The sequence below is a fragment of the Capra hircus genome, chromosome 3 (genome assembly GCF_001704415.2).
Source record: "Capra hircus breed San Clemente chromosome 3, ASM170441v1, whole genome shotgun sequence".
Taxonomy (NCBI): domain Eukaryota; kingdom Metazoa; phylum Chordata; class Mammalia; order Artiodactyla; family Bovidae; genus Capra; species Capra hircus.
In genome coordinates, this window is record NC_030810.1 from 88,325,856 (window position 1) to 88,343,101 (window position 17,246).

Here is a 17,246-nt window from a genome sequence, read left to right on the forward strand (position 1 = left end):
TTGGTCAAAATGTAGATTTTTCTTAAATAGAAGGACAAAAATCTAGGTCAGAAGGGGAAAACACTTAAAAGGAAAAGTATCCAGTTTATCATATAGTCCTGCCAGATGCTGAAACTTAAAACCATTAGGATCAGAAACTTGTAGCTGTTTAGTGCCAAAAGCAGGCCAGCATCCTCAATGTGTCACTTTTTTTTTTTTCAAACTATGGGATAATGGGTCACTACAATAATAAAATATAAATTGAGTTGGCCAAACTTTTTATTCCCATTTAAGTGGAAATCTGTAAGAGCTGATTGATTATAGCTCACCAAATATGAAAATACATCATTCAGTTTGACTTTTGAAAATTTGGCCACTTGATAGTACAGTATTTTGGTGGTCATTGGTCTGTTATTTCATCATCTAAAATGATTTTGTAACCAGATGTTTGACATTATATAGATATAACTTTAAAACACTTTAAATCAGTTTCTTTATGATACAATTGAGTGTGTGAAAGAATTCTTTGAAATAGTAGAAAATTAACTTTGGTTTGTCTTGGCTTGAAATTATTTTGTTATTTTTATTTCAGAGCACTTGAGGTAGTTAAACTGGGCAACCAGTGATTCTTTCGCAATTTCTGAAAATGTAAGTCAGTTAATAACTACAGTAACTATTCTCTAAACCAATTATTGAGATACAGGATTAACTGAGGTTTGGGATGCCACTTTGGATCATTAGTGACACTGGAATTTATTTATGGGAATAGAGAGAAGTTGTGGGCATATTTTGATACTAAGTTCGTTGCTGAGTTGTCCTAGACCCTGTATCACATTCTGTATTCCCATAGTGCAGCATTTCTGGGAATTTCGTACTGTGTTCTGGATAGCTTTCTGCCAGATCAAAGTACACCTGTGTTGGTCAAATGCCACTACCCTTTTAGTTCTGTTAAGATTGTTTTTTCCTTTCTTAATCCTTTAATGGTTTCTCTTCCTGCTCACTAACCATGAGTTTCTTTTTCTCTTCATACTTAATCCTTTTAAGAAATTTTCTGCTTTCCAATCTTCAACTAGGCGTTAGCTTCCAAGTTAAAAAATTGAAGTTTTGATATCTCACCCAAACTCCAGTCATTTGACTTTTGTCTAAAACCTCTCCACGTAAAAGTTGCATGTATGTCTTTCCTACTTTCATTCCGAGATCCCCTCTCATCTCATACCTCCCAAAAGCCAAAATAACTGATTTTCCTTCTAAACTCTCCTAAGTATTTCCTCTTGATTCCTCCTCCTAATTACTTACAGATTTGACTGTCTTCATATTTCCATTTTTACCACCCTACTGTAGGCCCTTACCACTTCAAACCTTTGGTGTCACCATACTAATTTTTATATGTTATCAGCTTCTCATTGTTTTCTTACATTGGTTAATAACTTACGGTAATTATATTATTTCTGATCCTTTCTAAGTCAGGTACAAGTACTTCGTGGGTTTAAATTTAAGGTTTACAAAAAACCTTATGAGGGACAGGGAGGCCTGGCCTGCTGCAGTGCATGGGGTCGCGAAGAGTCGGACACGGGTGTGTGACTGAACAACAGCATAAACAGTCGTCACTGAATGCACTTATAACTGTTTCTTTACTGCCTCAGTTTATCAGTTCACTCTGCTAACACATAAATACTGTCCTCTTAAAGTTAATTTTTTTCATTGTTGTTTATTCCCTCATGGAATATTATCCATGTCCCTTTCCACTAAAAAGTTCTGTCTTTTAATTTAAACAGAAACCCTGTTTATATGAACCTCATTTAACAGCTCTGTGAACTTGGACAAGTTAATTAGCCTGTCTGTGCCTTAGTTTAATTTTCTGTAAAAACTGGAGTAATTAATAGTATTTAGCATCTATGGTGGTTGTGAAGATTAAATGAGTAAATATATAAAACTTGCTTAAAGTGTTTAGTACATAGTAAGTGCTCAATAAGTATTAGCTATTCACATTAAATAAAAATCTAGTTTAAGACCCATTCTATTTAAGTCATTTATCCAATATTAAGACTGGTTTACTAGTTGTCTTTGAGTGTGTCTTGGACCTCAGTTTCTGCACATGTGAAATGATCAGGTCATTATTAGGTTTTTTCCGATTTATACTGTGATAGTAGTGTGAAACTGAAAAAATCATGAGCTTTGAAGTCAAGTAAGCTATAAGGTAACAGGAAGCATATTATTATTAAAATTCTTAATATTTTTCACATAAAGATGAGGTTATGTGACTTCTTTTGGCTTTACACCAGTAAGAATTAGAACTAAAAGCAGATCCCTGTTTTTCTGATCCCTGTTTAATGTGTATTATTTTATTGCCAGTTCGATTTTTAAACATGTACTGACATTGATATAAGTAGTGGCTGACAAATATATCTTTTTTTTCCTACCCCCAGGGAAAGACCATCCACCAAAAGCTATAAAACAAGATAAAGTATTCTCCTCAAATAAAAGAAAGCCAAGATCCATGAGTGGGCATCGGTCGACAAGGAAACGATGTGGAGATTCTCACCCGGAGTCCCCTTTGGGCTTCGGGCATATGAGTACTCCTGGGTGTGTATTAAATAAGTTGTTCCAGTTACCTACACCACCATTGTCAAGACATCAACTTAAGCGGCTAGAAGAACACAGGTATCAGAGTGCCGGAAGGTCCTTGCTTGAGCCTTTGATGCAGGGGTATTGGGAATGGCTCGTTGGCAGAGTTCCCTCCTGGATTGCTCCAAATCTGATCACGATCATTGGATTGTCAATAAACATCTGTACAACTGTTTTATTAGTCTTCTACTGCCCTACAGCTACAGAGCAGGTAAGAGGAATTTCTTTTATAACAGATATAAACATTTATTGCATGCTGGAAACACTATAATTGGGATTTTTAGGTTATTTTAGCTAAAGGTAAGATAATGTAACAGCTGTTTGTCAGCTGTTTTAAAGTATCCTGTCATATATACTATTAATAACTCTCATAACTACAACCTACTTTACATACACTATGCTTATGAGAAACCAGAAGCAAAGTGTGGACTCTGATGCCAGTAGATAAATTAATGTTAGTTGAGATTAACATGTAAAGTGTTCCTTTAAAATCAGTAAATCTCAATGCTTTACAAAAACAATTTTATCCCCCTTTATTATGGCTAATAAAGTCTTAAAGTCAAGTCAAGTCAAGTCGCTCAGTCGTGTCCAACTCTTTGCGACCCCATGAACTATAGCCCACCGGGCTTCTCCGTCCATGGGATTTTCCAGGCAAGAATACTGGAGTGGGTTGCCATTTCCTTCTCCAATAAAGTCTTAGCAAGGTTTAAAATGATCAGAGAGGAAAGTCTCTGGTAGGAAGATGGCACAGCTATAAATTAGTCATATTGAAAGTGTTCTCTTGATTTCCAGTGAGAGTTGTTGAATATCCCTTTTCTCTTCCTGTAAACATATGTGGCTGATAACCCCAGGTGTATCTCTGTTGTTCTGTTATTTTAACACAGCAAAAGAAAATAGAAGAAAGAAACGATGTAATGTATTTCCTGCTCTGTATCTTGCTGTGGCTGCTGTTAAAAAAAGGAAATATGGTATTGCTGGGCATTCTCAAATATAAATGTCTCTGCTGCTCTTTCACTTTTACCTTCCCTCTGCTGCTGAGTCGCTTCAGTCGTGTCCGACTCTGTGCGACCCCATAGACAGCAGCCCACCAGGCTCCCCCGTCCCTGGGATTCTCCAGGCAAGAACACTGGAGTGGGCTGCCATTTCCTCCTCCAGTGCATGAGAGTGAAAAGTGAAAGTGAAGTTGCTCAGTCGTGTCTGACTCTTAGCGACCCCATGGACTGCAGCCTACCAGGCTCCTCCATCCATGGGATTTTCCAGGGAAGAGTACTGGAGTGGGGTGCCATTGCCTTCTCCCTACCTTCCCTCTACTCACTACTTAAAACCAAAACTGAAACTCAGCGGGTAAATTGAAGTTTATTTGGCTTCAAAATGTCCTTCAGTTCAGTTCAGTTCAGTCGCTCAGTCATGTCCGACTCTTTGCAACCCCATGAATCGCAGCACGCCAGGCCTCCCTGTCCTTGTCAAAAAGTTAACCAAGGTAGTTAGGTAAATGAAGGAGAATCAAAACATTTACTGTGCCAGAATGATCAATACAGATAAGCCAAGAAGATAGAAGGTGATCCTTAAGTAAAGCTGTTGAAAGTGACTGTGTAAATCATAATGGCTACAATGCTCCTTGTCTTGTTTTAAACTTGAAGTAATTTTTTCAATGTAGTCTTTTTCAGCTGATTTTTTTTTTTTGAGGTAAAATTATCACCATTTAACCCCTTATCCCTTTCTGTTTTCATTAATTCATTTGTTTCCACATATAGCTCTTAATGTAAACAGGTATTGAGGGTCACAGTTACATATAAAACATATTTTTGTTTTTGTCTTTTTCCAAATACTTATTTTCCCCTCCCCCTTGATTACCTTTAATTCCTCTTTTACTATGCAGATATAATTCATACAGATTATATGGATATATTTCTGGTTTCCCCTCATTTTTTTTAACTATCTTGCTTTACGTCAATCTGGAAACAAAAATAAACACCAGTACAATTGTTTAAATATATCTTGGGATTCTTTATCACATTTCCTTGGCGCTGTTTTTCCTGTGGATCACTTGAGGCTCTGACATCTCCTTCCAGAGAATCTGGTCCAGATCTCACACATCCTTAGAGATACAACAGGGAAGTGGGTTGGTTCCAGTTGAAACCTTCTAAGTTCTAAACTAATTCCAGGAGGAAGATCAGGGAATGAGAACAAGTTCAAGATTAGCTTGGCCACTAATAGTCATTTTTTGAACACCTAGATGGCAACCCATTCCAGTATTCTTGCCTAGAGAACCCCGTGGACAGAGGAGCCTGGTGGGCTGCTGTCCATAGGGTTGCACAGAGTCGGACATGACTGAAGCAACTTAGCATGTGTGCATGCATTGGAGAAGGAAATGGCAACCCACTCCAATATTCTTGCCTAGAGAATCTCAGGGACAGAGAAGCCTGGTGGGCTGCCGTCTATGGGGTCACACAGAGTTGGGCACGACTGAAGCAACTTAGCAGCAGCAGCAGCAGACTGTACCAGGCACCATGTTCCCTGTAACACTTTTCTTCAGCCTCTTTTCTTAAGTGATTTGGAATTATTAGAGCAACCCTGGCATTAGTTAAATCTTTGGGAAACTTCCAGAATAGGAACTACGCTCATTTCAGAATGCTACTGGGAGAAATCAAGGTAGATTATGACTATAATAGTTTCCTGACTTACACATTCAGTGTATCAGACTCTTAACCCAGCTGAGACCGTACTTGCTCCTGAATGAGAAGGCTTTCTTCTTAAAATAACTCTGTGAGTTGTGAAATAATGGAAACAAAGAAGAAATAGATAAATATTAAAATGGTCTGCATATTCGCAAGAAAAAAGAAAAGTCCAAAGATAAGAAGGCTTTGCTTCTCTCTCTTATATATGTAATTACCATCTTGCTGTTTTCTAGGAGGTTGTTATTTAGTCACTAAGTTGTATCCAGTTCTGTTCCAGGGTAACACATTTCCCCATTAAAATCCTAAACCACCCCCTCGCCCAAGAAGTTCCTTGTTTTTCTAGTCCCCTAAAGCAGTAGTGTTCAGTAGAATTTTCTGTGATGATGATAGTGTTCTGTGTCTGTGTGATCTGATATGGAGGCCATAGGTACTTATGGCTATTGAATATTTGAAATGTACCTAGCAGCTGAGGAACTGAATTTTTGGTTTCTTATAATGAATTTAAACTAAAATAGTCACAGGTGGCTGGCTAATGGCCATTGTATAAGACAGTGAAGCTCTAGAGAATTACTGGATTCCTCTAGAAATAAGCAGTAAACCCAAGTTTAGAAGGGAGAGTTCTTAGTCACATACGAGTAATCACTTAGTGGACTTTCCTGGTGGCTCAGTGGATAAGAATCCCCCTGCCCATGCAGGGGACATGGATTTGATCCCTGGTCCGGGAAGATTCCACATGCCTTGGAACAACTAAGCCTTTGCGCCACAGTTGCTGAGCCCACCCTCTAGAGCCCATGGGCTGCACCCGCTGAGCCTCCATGCTGCAGCGACTGACACAGGCACACTCCAGAGCCAGTGAGCCACAGCTCCTAAGTGCACATGCTGCCGCTGCTAAGCCTCGGCGCCTAGTGCCTGTGCCCTGAAATCGAAGACACTGCCGTGAGAAGCCTATGCAACACAACTGGAGGGGAGCCCCTACTCTCCACCACTAGAGAAAGCCTGTGTACAGCAGTGAAGACCCAGCACAACCAAAAAGTAGTAGTAAAAACTTTAAGAAACAAATACGTTTAAAAAAAAAGATGAACCACTTAGTCCGGTGCTGCCATGTAAACGTGGTTACAAAATCACAGTTATTCTTTTCCAGGTTTGTAACTCGAGCTTGGGGGAGGTATATATGGTCATCTTTTTATCAGCCTCAGTGTTTTAAAGTATGAGATGCCAAAAAAAAAAAAAAACATTTAAGAGAAGATCTTTACCTTTAGTAACTGAATCTAAATAGGTCTCTGGGCTTCCCAGGTAGTTCAGTGGTAAAGAATCTGCCTGTCAATGCAGGAGATGTGGGTGGGTTTGATCCCTGTATTAGGAAGATCCCCTGAAGAAGGAATTGGCAACCCACTCCAGTATTCTTACCTGAAAATTCCCATGGACAGAGGAGCCTGGCAAGCTACAGTCCATTGGGCTGCAAGAGTTGGACATGGCTGAGCACCCAGTCACAAATCGATCTCTCTCAGGGAGATACCTCTTTGTAGTGCAGCATATACTGAATATTTTTGGCAGCTCTGAGTAGTTTACTTTGCAGCTCTGAGCATTTAGTACAGTTAACTTGAAAACCAATATCTGAGAAAATATCTTGTGGTTATAAAATTGTTTTCATGGCCTAAGCATAGGAAAATAGGAAAAAATGATGCAAAAAACTCTTACTTTCTTACGGAGAACAGACCAAATAGAAGCTCCCTTTTTTAATGCATCACATTTAAATTCGGTGTTAGTGGTTTAGTTTCTGTCTGACAAAAGAGAAATTGTTTCTTGAAAATGTGACCATAATAAGTATTTGGAAAGTAATGTAAGCACTCTGTCTAGTAAGTAGATCATTATTTCCATAGTGTTGCTTCATGAAACAGTGAAAGAAATAAGTCACGTGCTCAAATACATTTGGGAAATGGCAGCATGTTGCATCCTCCTTGAACATGCACAATACGCGTTAGCAGTCTTAAGGCCTGGAAGCAGTCCTGCAGTGGAAAAATCGCTTTAGCATTGTTTAATCCGGTGTTTTCCAACTGAGTTTAACATGGAAATTTTCTTTTTGTATAATACCTATGCTGCTGCTGCTGCTAAGTCACTTCAGTCGTGTCTGACTCTGTGTGACCCCATAGACGGCAGCCTACCAGGCTCCCCCATCCCGGGGATTCTCCAGGCAAGAACACTGGAGTGGGTTGCCATTTCCTTCTCCAGTGCATGAAAGTGAAAAGTGAAAGTGAAGTCGCTCAGTCGTGTCCGACTGTTTGCGACCTCATGGACTGCAGCCTACCAGGCCGTCCATGGGATTTTCCAGGCAAGAATACTGGAGTGGGGTGCCATTGCCTTCTCCAGTAATACCTATAAACATCTTCAAAAATACAACTTAGGAAAAACCTTATTAGCTATTCATTAATTGATTCTTGGAGTCTAACTGTTAGGAGGAATCTTACACAAATTGCCTAATCTAATCTCGCATGGCATTTCTGTATTACACCTGTGAAGTAGTTACCCAGCATCTGCTTGAGTATCCCTGCAAAACAGGGAATTTAATCCTCTCATAATTCTGATTGTTTTGAAAAGATTTTCATTATGTAGCACCTGGATCTTCTCTCCCATAGCTTCCAACTTCTCTGGAGAATGAATATAACATATCTGCAAGTAAAAATATATTTGCCAAACATAATATTAATATGTTTTGTTACTCTTGTTTTTTAAATTTTATTTCACAGGCACCCCTGTGGGCGTATATTGCTTGTGCGTGCGGCCTTTTCATCTACCAGTCTTTGGATGCTATTGATGGAAAACAGGCAAGAAGAACTAATAGTAGTTCTCCATTGGGAGAACTTTTTGATCATGGGTGTGATTCACTATCGACAGGTATTATTGATTTTTTAATGTTAATGATCAATAGTATTAAAAGGAATATGAAAACAATGATAAGATAAATAACAGGCTTGTGATATTATAGTAGTTATCAGAAGTGATTTTATATTAAGTTTTAATATTGTCAAAAAATATAAAGCTGGTTAATACTTGTTCATTATTTGATGATATCAGGAAATTTAGAAATTAATTTCTACCTAAGTTATTTTTAACCCTAAATGTTATTGTTTTGGCCCCTGTTGTTTTTAAATTCTTAGGGCATAATTGTTATCATGAAAAAATTCTCATAAATTACAGATGAGAGTTCAGTAATGGGAGACTAAGAAATTCATAGTCTTTGTATTTTTGTTTTTGCCTTTTTGAAGTTTTTATTAAGATATAATTCACTTACTATTGGATGAAACTGGAGCCAATTATACAGAGTGAAGTAAGCCAGAAAGAAAAACACCAATACAGTATACTAACACATATATATGGAATTTAGGAAGATGGCAATGACGACCCTGTATGCAAGACAGGAAAAAAGACACAGATGTGTATAACGGACTTTTGGACTCAGAGGGAGAGGGAGAGGGTGGGATGATTTGGGAGAATGGGAATTCTAACATGTATACTGTCATGTAAGAATTGAATCGCCAGTCCATGTCTGACGCAGGGTGCAGCTTGCTTGGGGCTGGTGCATGGGGATGACCCAGAGAGATGTTGTGGGGAGGGAGGTGGGAGGGGGGTTCATGTTTGGGAACGCATGTAAGAATTAAAGATTTTAAAATTTTAAAAAAAAAAAAGATACAACAGCAAATGAACATTAATTGTATCTAAAAAATAAATAAATAAAAGTCTGCAGAACTAAAAAAAAATAATAAAAATAAAAATATAAAGTGTACAGTTTAGTGACTTTTAGTGTAGTCACAAAATTATGCAACCATTACCATTATCTAATTCCAAAGTGAAAAGTGAAAGTCGCTCAGTCGTGTCTGACTCTTTGTGACCCCATACAGTCCATGGAATTCTCCAGGTCAGAATACTGGAGTGGGTAGCAGTTCCCTTCTCAAGGGGATCGTCCCAACCCAAGGGTCGAACTCAGGTCTCCCACCTTGCAAGCAGATTCTTTATCAGCTGAGCCACCAGGGAAGCCCTCTAATTCCAAAACATTTTGTCAGATGTCAATTTTTTCCTTTCCACTCCAAAAGGGAATCATTTGCTAGTAGTCAATCTGCATTCCCTACTTCCCCCAGGCCCTGGTAACCACCAAGTTACTATCTCTATGAATTTGCCTGTTTTAGACATCTCGTATGAACACTTAGTAAATTCAGCCATTATTTTAACTCTACAGATATTTCTGAATTCTGATTCTACTCCAGGTTATATTAGCTATTAATTTTGTACTGGTAGATAAATGTTGATCAGTTTTATAAGATAGTCTTTAATTTAAATGGATATTATACAGACATTTAAAATTTCATTGTAGACTTGGACTGTAACTGTGATAGTGGGCTTCGATGAAAAGACTAAAAAAAAAGTACACTAAGGTGCTAGCAAAAGATATTACTATAATTAGATTATATGTGGTATGTCTTTATTTCTACCATTTAAAGAATAATAATTTAGTACTTCTTTAGAGGGAAAAAAGAGATTTAGAAATTAAATGACAGTTTCTAACTAGTCTTCTTTTCAAGAACTCTGTTCCCCCTGACTCCCCACCTTGCCACATACTCCTCCCAACACACTTATTTTTTTATTTAGTTCTTCAGTTGGTTTCTTGTCATTTGGCACAGCGTTTAAAATATTTTTAAAGAGGCAAACAAAAACCCTTGATGGTTTTACTTTGTGAACTCAGATTCACAAATGTAAGCATATGTTAAAATCATTGTTTGATTGTATCCTGATAGCAGCTTGCTTAGCAGAGGGGAAGGAACAGATAAGTTCATGTAAATCTTAAGAAAAAGCTTCTACTGAAGATGCTAGTTGGGCAGCTTGAAAAACTATTATAATTTAATTTGGTAACAGCAGAATGATAGTTCTGGATTTTTTTCTAAGTGATAGCCATTTTTGCATTGTAGTTTGAGTTCGAAACTTTTATAGGCAGTCCTTTTTTTGTTTTTAATGTATATTACCCATAGTGAAATCTGCTAAATAAAAAAGATTGCTATCTAAAGCCAGTGAATTATCTAGGCTTTTGTCTTTCTTTTTGACGTTCTGCCTTGTAATTTTTCACTGCTCACTAGTACTGTATCATTGAGTTGAGGGAATAGAGACATACCTCAGATGCATTGCGGATTCAGTTTCAGACCACTGCAATACAGTGAATATTGCAATAAAGTGAGACACACAAGTTTTTTTGATTTCCTAGTGTATGTAAAACTTATTTTTACACTATAGTTTAGTCTGTTAACTGTGCAATAACATTATTTCTGAAAAATGTACGTTATTTAATTTAAAAATATTGATTTAAAAAAATGCTATCATCTGAGCCTTCAGCAAGTTGTAATCTTTTTTGCAGTAGTAACATCAAAGATCACTGATCAGAAATCATGACAAATGTAATAATGGAAAAAAAATGGAAGTATTTTAACAATGACCAAAATGTGACACAGAGATATTAAGTGAGCTAAAACTGTTGAAAAGAAAGTGGCACTGATAGACATGCAATGCAAGGCTGCCACAAACCTTTAATTGAAAAAAAAGAAAAAGCAATATCTGGAAGCACAGTGTCTGTTAAGTGTAATAAAACGAGATACGCATGTACTCCAAAAAAATGCTAAAGTATTTTAGTTGCTTTCAAGAAGTTTGTTTTCACCTAGTGGTATAGTGAAATAACAGATCGAAGTTACAGGGTAAACGTTAATATAAAAGACCATAGCTTGCTTTCCTATTTGAGTAGATGACTGAAAAAAGATTAAACATTCATATCTGTTTGCCTCATCTAAAATCATTATGGAAATCAGTCCTGGGTGTTCTTTGGAAGGACTGTTGCTAAAGCTGAAACTACAGTACTTTGGCCACCTCATGCGAAGAATTGACTCATTGGAAAAGACTCTGATGCTGGGAGTGATTGGGGGCAGGAGGAGAAGGGGACGACAGAGGATGAGATGGCTGGATGGCATCACCGACTCAATGGACATGAGTTTGAGTGATCTCCGGGAGATGGTGATGGACAGGGAGGCCTGGTGTACTGCAATTCATGGGGTCGCAAAGAGTCGGACACGCCTGAGCGACTGAACTGAACTGAACTGAAAATCATTACCAGCTTAGTTAATGTTTGTTAATCAGATTGTTTAGTTTTTTCACTGTGATCTTTCTTTTTCAGTTTTTGTGGTTCTTGGAACTTGTATTGCAGTGCAACTGGGGACAAACCCTGATTGGATGTTTTTTTGTTGTTTTGCTGGGACATTCATGTTCTATTGTGCACACTGGCAAACATACGTTTCTGGAACATTACGATTTGGAATGTAAGTAACAGTTAATGGTGTGTGTTTTTTCTCTCTCAGATATGAAGAATGTTGCTCATAGATGTTTAAGTATTAGAAATTGGTCAAATCACTAGTTTAGTAAATAAAAGAAACTTTCATTATTTTATCATGTGTCCTTCTGTCACACTGTTTAAAAGGAAATATTAGAATAGCCCCTTCACTCATATCCAACTGTTTTTCCCTCAGATTCATTTTTCTTTTTCCCCACTGTTATTCATCTTAATACTGTGTTTTATTTTGACCTATGAAGTTGTATTTTCAGGAAAGAAAAGATAGTTTATGAAAGCTAAGAGCAACTCTTTAAATATCATAGCTTAATTAGATTTTTCTCTCTGCATGTTATTTTTGTTTATGAATCTATAAATATCTAAACTCATGATACTTTAGAGGATATGAGCACAACATATAGATTATTACTGCTAACAAAATGCCTAAGAATTAAAAAAATTTGGAGTCCTTTAAACTCCAAAATGAATAGTTCCTACTTGATAATTAGTGCTTTTCTGTAAATATTTTGTGTGTGTTTGTGTAAATATTCATGAGTAAGCCAGTCTTGGAAAGGTTAAGGATGGAATTCACCAACTGGTGTTTAATTAAGTATCACAGATCTGATTTACAGTACTGTAGTTAGTCTTTTAATTTTTTCCTGGTGTAGGTTAAATGAAAAAGAGCGTGAGAAAACACTCTGAAAACTTCATGGAATGTCATAATAAAAATCTCTGATGTGAAGTGATAGGAGACCGTCTTAACCAAGTCTTTCATTAAGACAAATCATTAACGGATTTTAAAATTTTAGGTCACTGATAGACTTAGTTTTCTAGTCCTTGAAAAAGCCAGAATGCATAGAAATTTAGCTGTCCCCTACAAGTTCTCTTCAGGTGATTTTTGCTAACCTTATTTAAATAGGATTTAAGATGTTCTTATGACAGTAAATGAATAATTAATAATAATTTCAATGTTAACTAAAAGACATGTCTTGGAATGACTTAAAAATAGAGGGATTTAGAGAATGTGTTTAAGGCACAGCTTAAGTGACAATAGTTGTCATGAGTTTCTAATTGAAAACTGTTCTGTGCATTCATCAGCAGTTTATAAAATGATCTATGCTCAGAAAATATGGAAGATATCAAATACTTTAAAAAAAGCAGTAATCAAAAATATTGTGTACAGATTTTTTTTCAATATTTTCATAGTTTCATTGTAATCTCAGTAATGTTTTTATAGTCTTTATCTGCATTAGGTAAAAACCACAAAATATAAAGGACTTCTAAGATCACTTGATTTGCCCTAATTCAGTTTTAATTGTTAGTGATATTATTGTTTTCAAAAATAGCAGAATTTGTAGTACTTGGGTTTCACATAGTTTATGTTTCATTGGTTATTATGTTAGGGTTAACTTTCAAACCCTTATTTTGAAAGCTTATTTATCACTTAGCCCTAATTTATTTTCTTTCCCTTTCAAGTAAAGCAGCACCAGTCTTATGGTGTGGGAAGTGAAGAAAGGAAAGCAAATGAGCCATGGAACAGGGGAAGAGTTAAATAGACAGTATTTTTAGGGGTGATTTGCTGTGATTGCTTTCTTTTTGCCAGTCTTGAAATTTCCCATGTGGTATATTCCTTTGATGAAATACATACTTGGAGAATTGCAAGCAGTTCTATATTGTTAAATCATAAGATGCCTGTAGGGGTGTGGTAGGAGATAAGGCTGGAGAAGATCCAGAAAATCACAGGCCTTCTGTGTTCTGCCAATAACTGAGGCCTTTTCATCCTCACTCAATGGAGAATCTTTGCAGGAAGTGAGAAAAGATCAGTCTTTGGAGGGTGAATTGGAGTGGGCTATGACAGAAGTTAGATCCTTTAGGAGGCATTAACATAATTAAATATGAGGGAGGATGAAATCTGAACTAGCAGTCACAGTGCTATTGTAGAGAAAGGGGGAACTTCTCTGACCATCCAGTGTTTGGTACTTTGCCTTCCACTGCAGGGAGTGTGGGTTCAGTCCCTGTTAGGGAGCTAACATGCCACATGCCGTGTGTCCAAAGAACCAAAACATGAAACAGAAGCAGTATCATAACAAATTCAATAAAGACTTTAGAAATGGTCCACATCAAAAAATCTTTAAAAAAAAAAGACAAGAAAGGGATATGTTAGAGAGAAACTTAACAGGTAGAAACTCTAGGCCATAGTCTGTATTTGAATATTGAGAATGAATGAGAGAGCAGAGGTTGGAATGAGTCCCATTTCCCCTTCTAGGGTAGCTGAATGAAAGATGGGAAAAGGAACCTATTTGAAGGAATAGTTTTCTCTAGAACACGTATGTGACAGATTTTAGACATCTAAACAGAATGAGAATAGCAGAAAATGTAGAGAGCAAGCCTAGAAAGAAGCCTGTGAAAATTATTGAACAGCCAGAGTAGGAGGAGGCATACCAGAAAGAAAAGCCAGAAGAGGGATGAATTTCAAAAGAGAACAATGCTAAATGCTGCCAAGACTCAAAATGAGGCCATACCGTAGGGAATAGAAGTGAATGGAATTATGAGCTGTATCTTTGCTCTGATCACTGAAATCTGATTTGCTGAAAGCTGCCTTGCACAGAGTATCAATACCTTTCACATCTAGACAGACCTCTGTCCTTTAGTGCTTCTGGACTAAGCAAGTAGAGATCTGATGGAGATAAGTACTGCTAATTGGGACCCTTCTTGACCCAGTTTATACCTTTGGAACTTTTCCTAGCCCTGGATATGAAAAACTGAGGGAGGGATGTGGCCTTAGATGTTAGAACTTTATAGAAGCATAGGTTAGGAGGAAAAGAAAAATTATGAATTGAAGCTCATGGGTAAACATTTGTAAAATAGTCTTTTAATTGTTCATGGATTATATTAAATGAAAGAGTTCATATTTCTTAAGGCCTAAGCCTTCTATATCTAGATACTTTTAAATATAGCTTGTATGTATAGAAACATTTTTATAAATTAAATGCTTAGAAACCCTAAACAATCTTTAATAAAACTATATTTATATAAAATGAAGGCCTTAAAAAAATCTTACACATTGTAAAAGGTAAAACCATTAAATTACTATTTCAGGAAAAAAAATGACTCAAGTTGTCTTTTCAGAAGAGAACAAAAGAAAGAAATTGTAATAGATTGAACTCATGCCAGTCTTTCCTCAGGTGTTATCTCCATATTATCTGCATATCAGCTTTGGCAAGGCCCATGACTTTCGTGGGCCTCATTTCCCAACTTGTAAGAGTTTGATATCTAAAGTTCCTTCTGTGAGTCTGTTACTTTTACAGATATTATTTCAGCTTATGGCATTTTTCAGTTCATATATCTAGGGTTTCACATTTACATTAACCAAAAACCTGGCCACCAGCATTTATTCCTGTATAAATAAATAACTTATGACTTTTTCCTTTTCTGTAGTTAATTGAAAAAAGTTAATAGGCTGTGTATTTACTGGTAGTCTGACAAATCAAGTTCATCTTCTTATCCTGATAACCTCTAAAGAATAAGTGCTCAGAGACCTCCTGCCTCCAAGTAATTAAAAATTGTTGTCTGTTGATACATAATCTACTTTCTGTGGATTAAGAATTAGGAGATTTCCTATACATAAAATAGATAAACAAGATCCTACTGTATAGCACAGGGAACTATATTCAATACCCTGTAATAAACCATAATAGAAAAGAATATAAAAAAGAATACGTGTATTATGTCTATAACATATATTTTATATATATATAATGTTATATCTTGTATAACTGAATCACTTTGCTATACAGTAGAAACTAACACAACATTGTAAATCAACTATACTTCAATAAAAAATAAAAGAAGAAGGAAATTTCCTATTGAATGCCTGTATAGGATTTACCTGTCTTTAAATGTTTAAGATTTATCACATTAATTATTTAGTACCAGAGATTTTCCTTTTAGTTTCTAGTTCCTGTTTTTTTTCCCCTCGGTAATAATTAATTCAGTTGGACTTGCCCATTTAAATTTTATCAAATTATTATAGGTAATACTTTCTGGTGGCTCAGACGGTAAAGGGTCTGCCTACAATGCGGGAGACCTGGGCTCAGTCCCTGGGTTGGGAAGATCTCCTGGAGAAGGAAATGGCAACCCACTCCAGTATTCTTGCCTGGAAAATCCTATGGACGGAGGATTCCATTAGGCTATAGTCTATGAGGTCGCAAAGAGTCAGACAAGACTGAGCGACTTCACTTTTATACTAAAATAACTGTCTATATTAATGTAAAACCTAGACTGTAGTTTGACTCTCAGATCATCAGGTAAAATCACAGACTTCTTTCTTATTCTCATTCCTCAGTTCTTAATTTTTATTGTGTAGTTTTTATTGAAGTCTCTTCTATACTGCCTCTCTTTTTCTGTCACCATGTGTTCCAGAACTTCTTTAGTGATTATATTGGATGTTTTAATGATTTTTATGACTAATAAAGTAATCCCATACAGTAGAGAGATATAATGCTTATGAGGAATTAAGGGAAGAGAGAGGAAGAAGAATAATATTCTAGACTAGAGGTTATCGGGAAGCAGGATAGATAAATGGCCAATTTGATTTTTGCTCTGACTGTATTAAAAGAGGTCACACGTTCACTCTGCTACTTGCCCTTTCTACATCCATGTGAGAATTTTACTGAGCTTGCAAAGGCAGGAGCAGGATGAGGTATGGAGAAGTAAAGGGGTGTCAGATCATTAGTGGTTTTGCAGACACATAGATGACTGTCCATTGGGGCTCCTGGGAAGTATTTTTATCCACCGGGAAGTCTGGGAAGGTTCTGGCACTGAAGGGACCTATGTCACAGACAGTGTGATTATTTTTGGCAAGCAGTATTCAACATTCCTAGGTAACTGAGCATTGACTGTGTTTTTAGTTCCATTGTTTCCAACTGCCTATTTGTAAGTCATTTGTTCAGTGTATTAGTTTTGATTTTTAAACTTCTATACTATTTTGATTTGGGTAAGAATACCTGTATGCATAAGGATAATAATAGTGCCGTATAAATTGTATCATTGAATCTTTAGATGTCTTTATAAGGAGAATGCTACATTTTAAATCTGTTTTTGCTCCCTTGTTTTCGTAGGGCTATTTAGCAAAAGTTCTGAGTAAAGTTACTTTGAAATGTTTGTTTCCTTATGCATAGATTCGATGTTACAGAGTCCCAGATCATAATTATAATATGCCAGCTTCTCACAGGAACCCTGGGACCTTGGTTCTGGAACTTCACGGTAACTGCTAGAATATTCATGCTGTCCAATGAACAATGGCGTGAACTCGATAAAGACAGCACCTTTGTCATGCACAGAGTAATGAAAAAACAAAAATTCAAAAGTCTTCCTGGTGGTATTTCACAGACAAACAGGTCATTAGAAAACAAATAATTTTAATATATAATAGGGCAATAAAAATCCACCCTATAAACAAAATTTTTTGAAATTAATATTTCTGGTGATTTGATGCTAAAAACAGTTCTTTCCCATTTACCTGATATACCTTATATTATTTTTGCTCTATGTAATATTTTTGAAACAAATACCTTTCCACCATTAAACAGAACTTTTTGGTATTTATA

The 17,246-nt window shown here is 36.5% G+C and overlaps 1 protein-coding gene across 6 annotated transcripts in view; it reads left to right on the forward strand.

Moving 5' to 3' along the window:
- CEPT1 (choline/ethanolamine phosphotransferase 1) overlaps nucleotides 1–17,246 on the forward strand; it is a 38,834-nt gene that overhangs the window by 4,652 nt on the left and 16,936 nt on the right. For 3 of the 6 annotated variants that reach the window (XM_018045904.1, XM_018045900.1, XM_018045898.1), the window contains exons 2-4: nucleotides 2,406–2,815; nucleotides 8,027–8,174; nucleotides 11,488–11,629. In XM_018045904.1, coding sequence (XP_017901393.1) covers nucleotides 2,477–2,815; nucleotides 8,027–8,174; nucleotides 11,488–11,629 — 629 coding nt within the window. In that variant the 5' untranslated portion in view covers nucleotides 2,406–2,476. Of the gene's footprint in view, nucleotides 1–566; nucleotides 628–2,405; nucleotides 2,816–8,026; nucleotides 8,175–11,487; nucleotides 11,630–16,817; nucleotides 16,903–17,246 lie in introns of those variants that run through there. The other 3 variants (XM_018045899.1, XM_018045901.1, XM_018045903.1) reach the window with 2 other exon arrangements.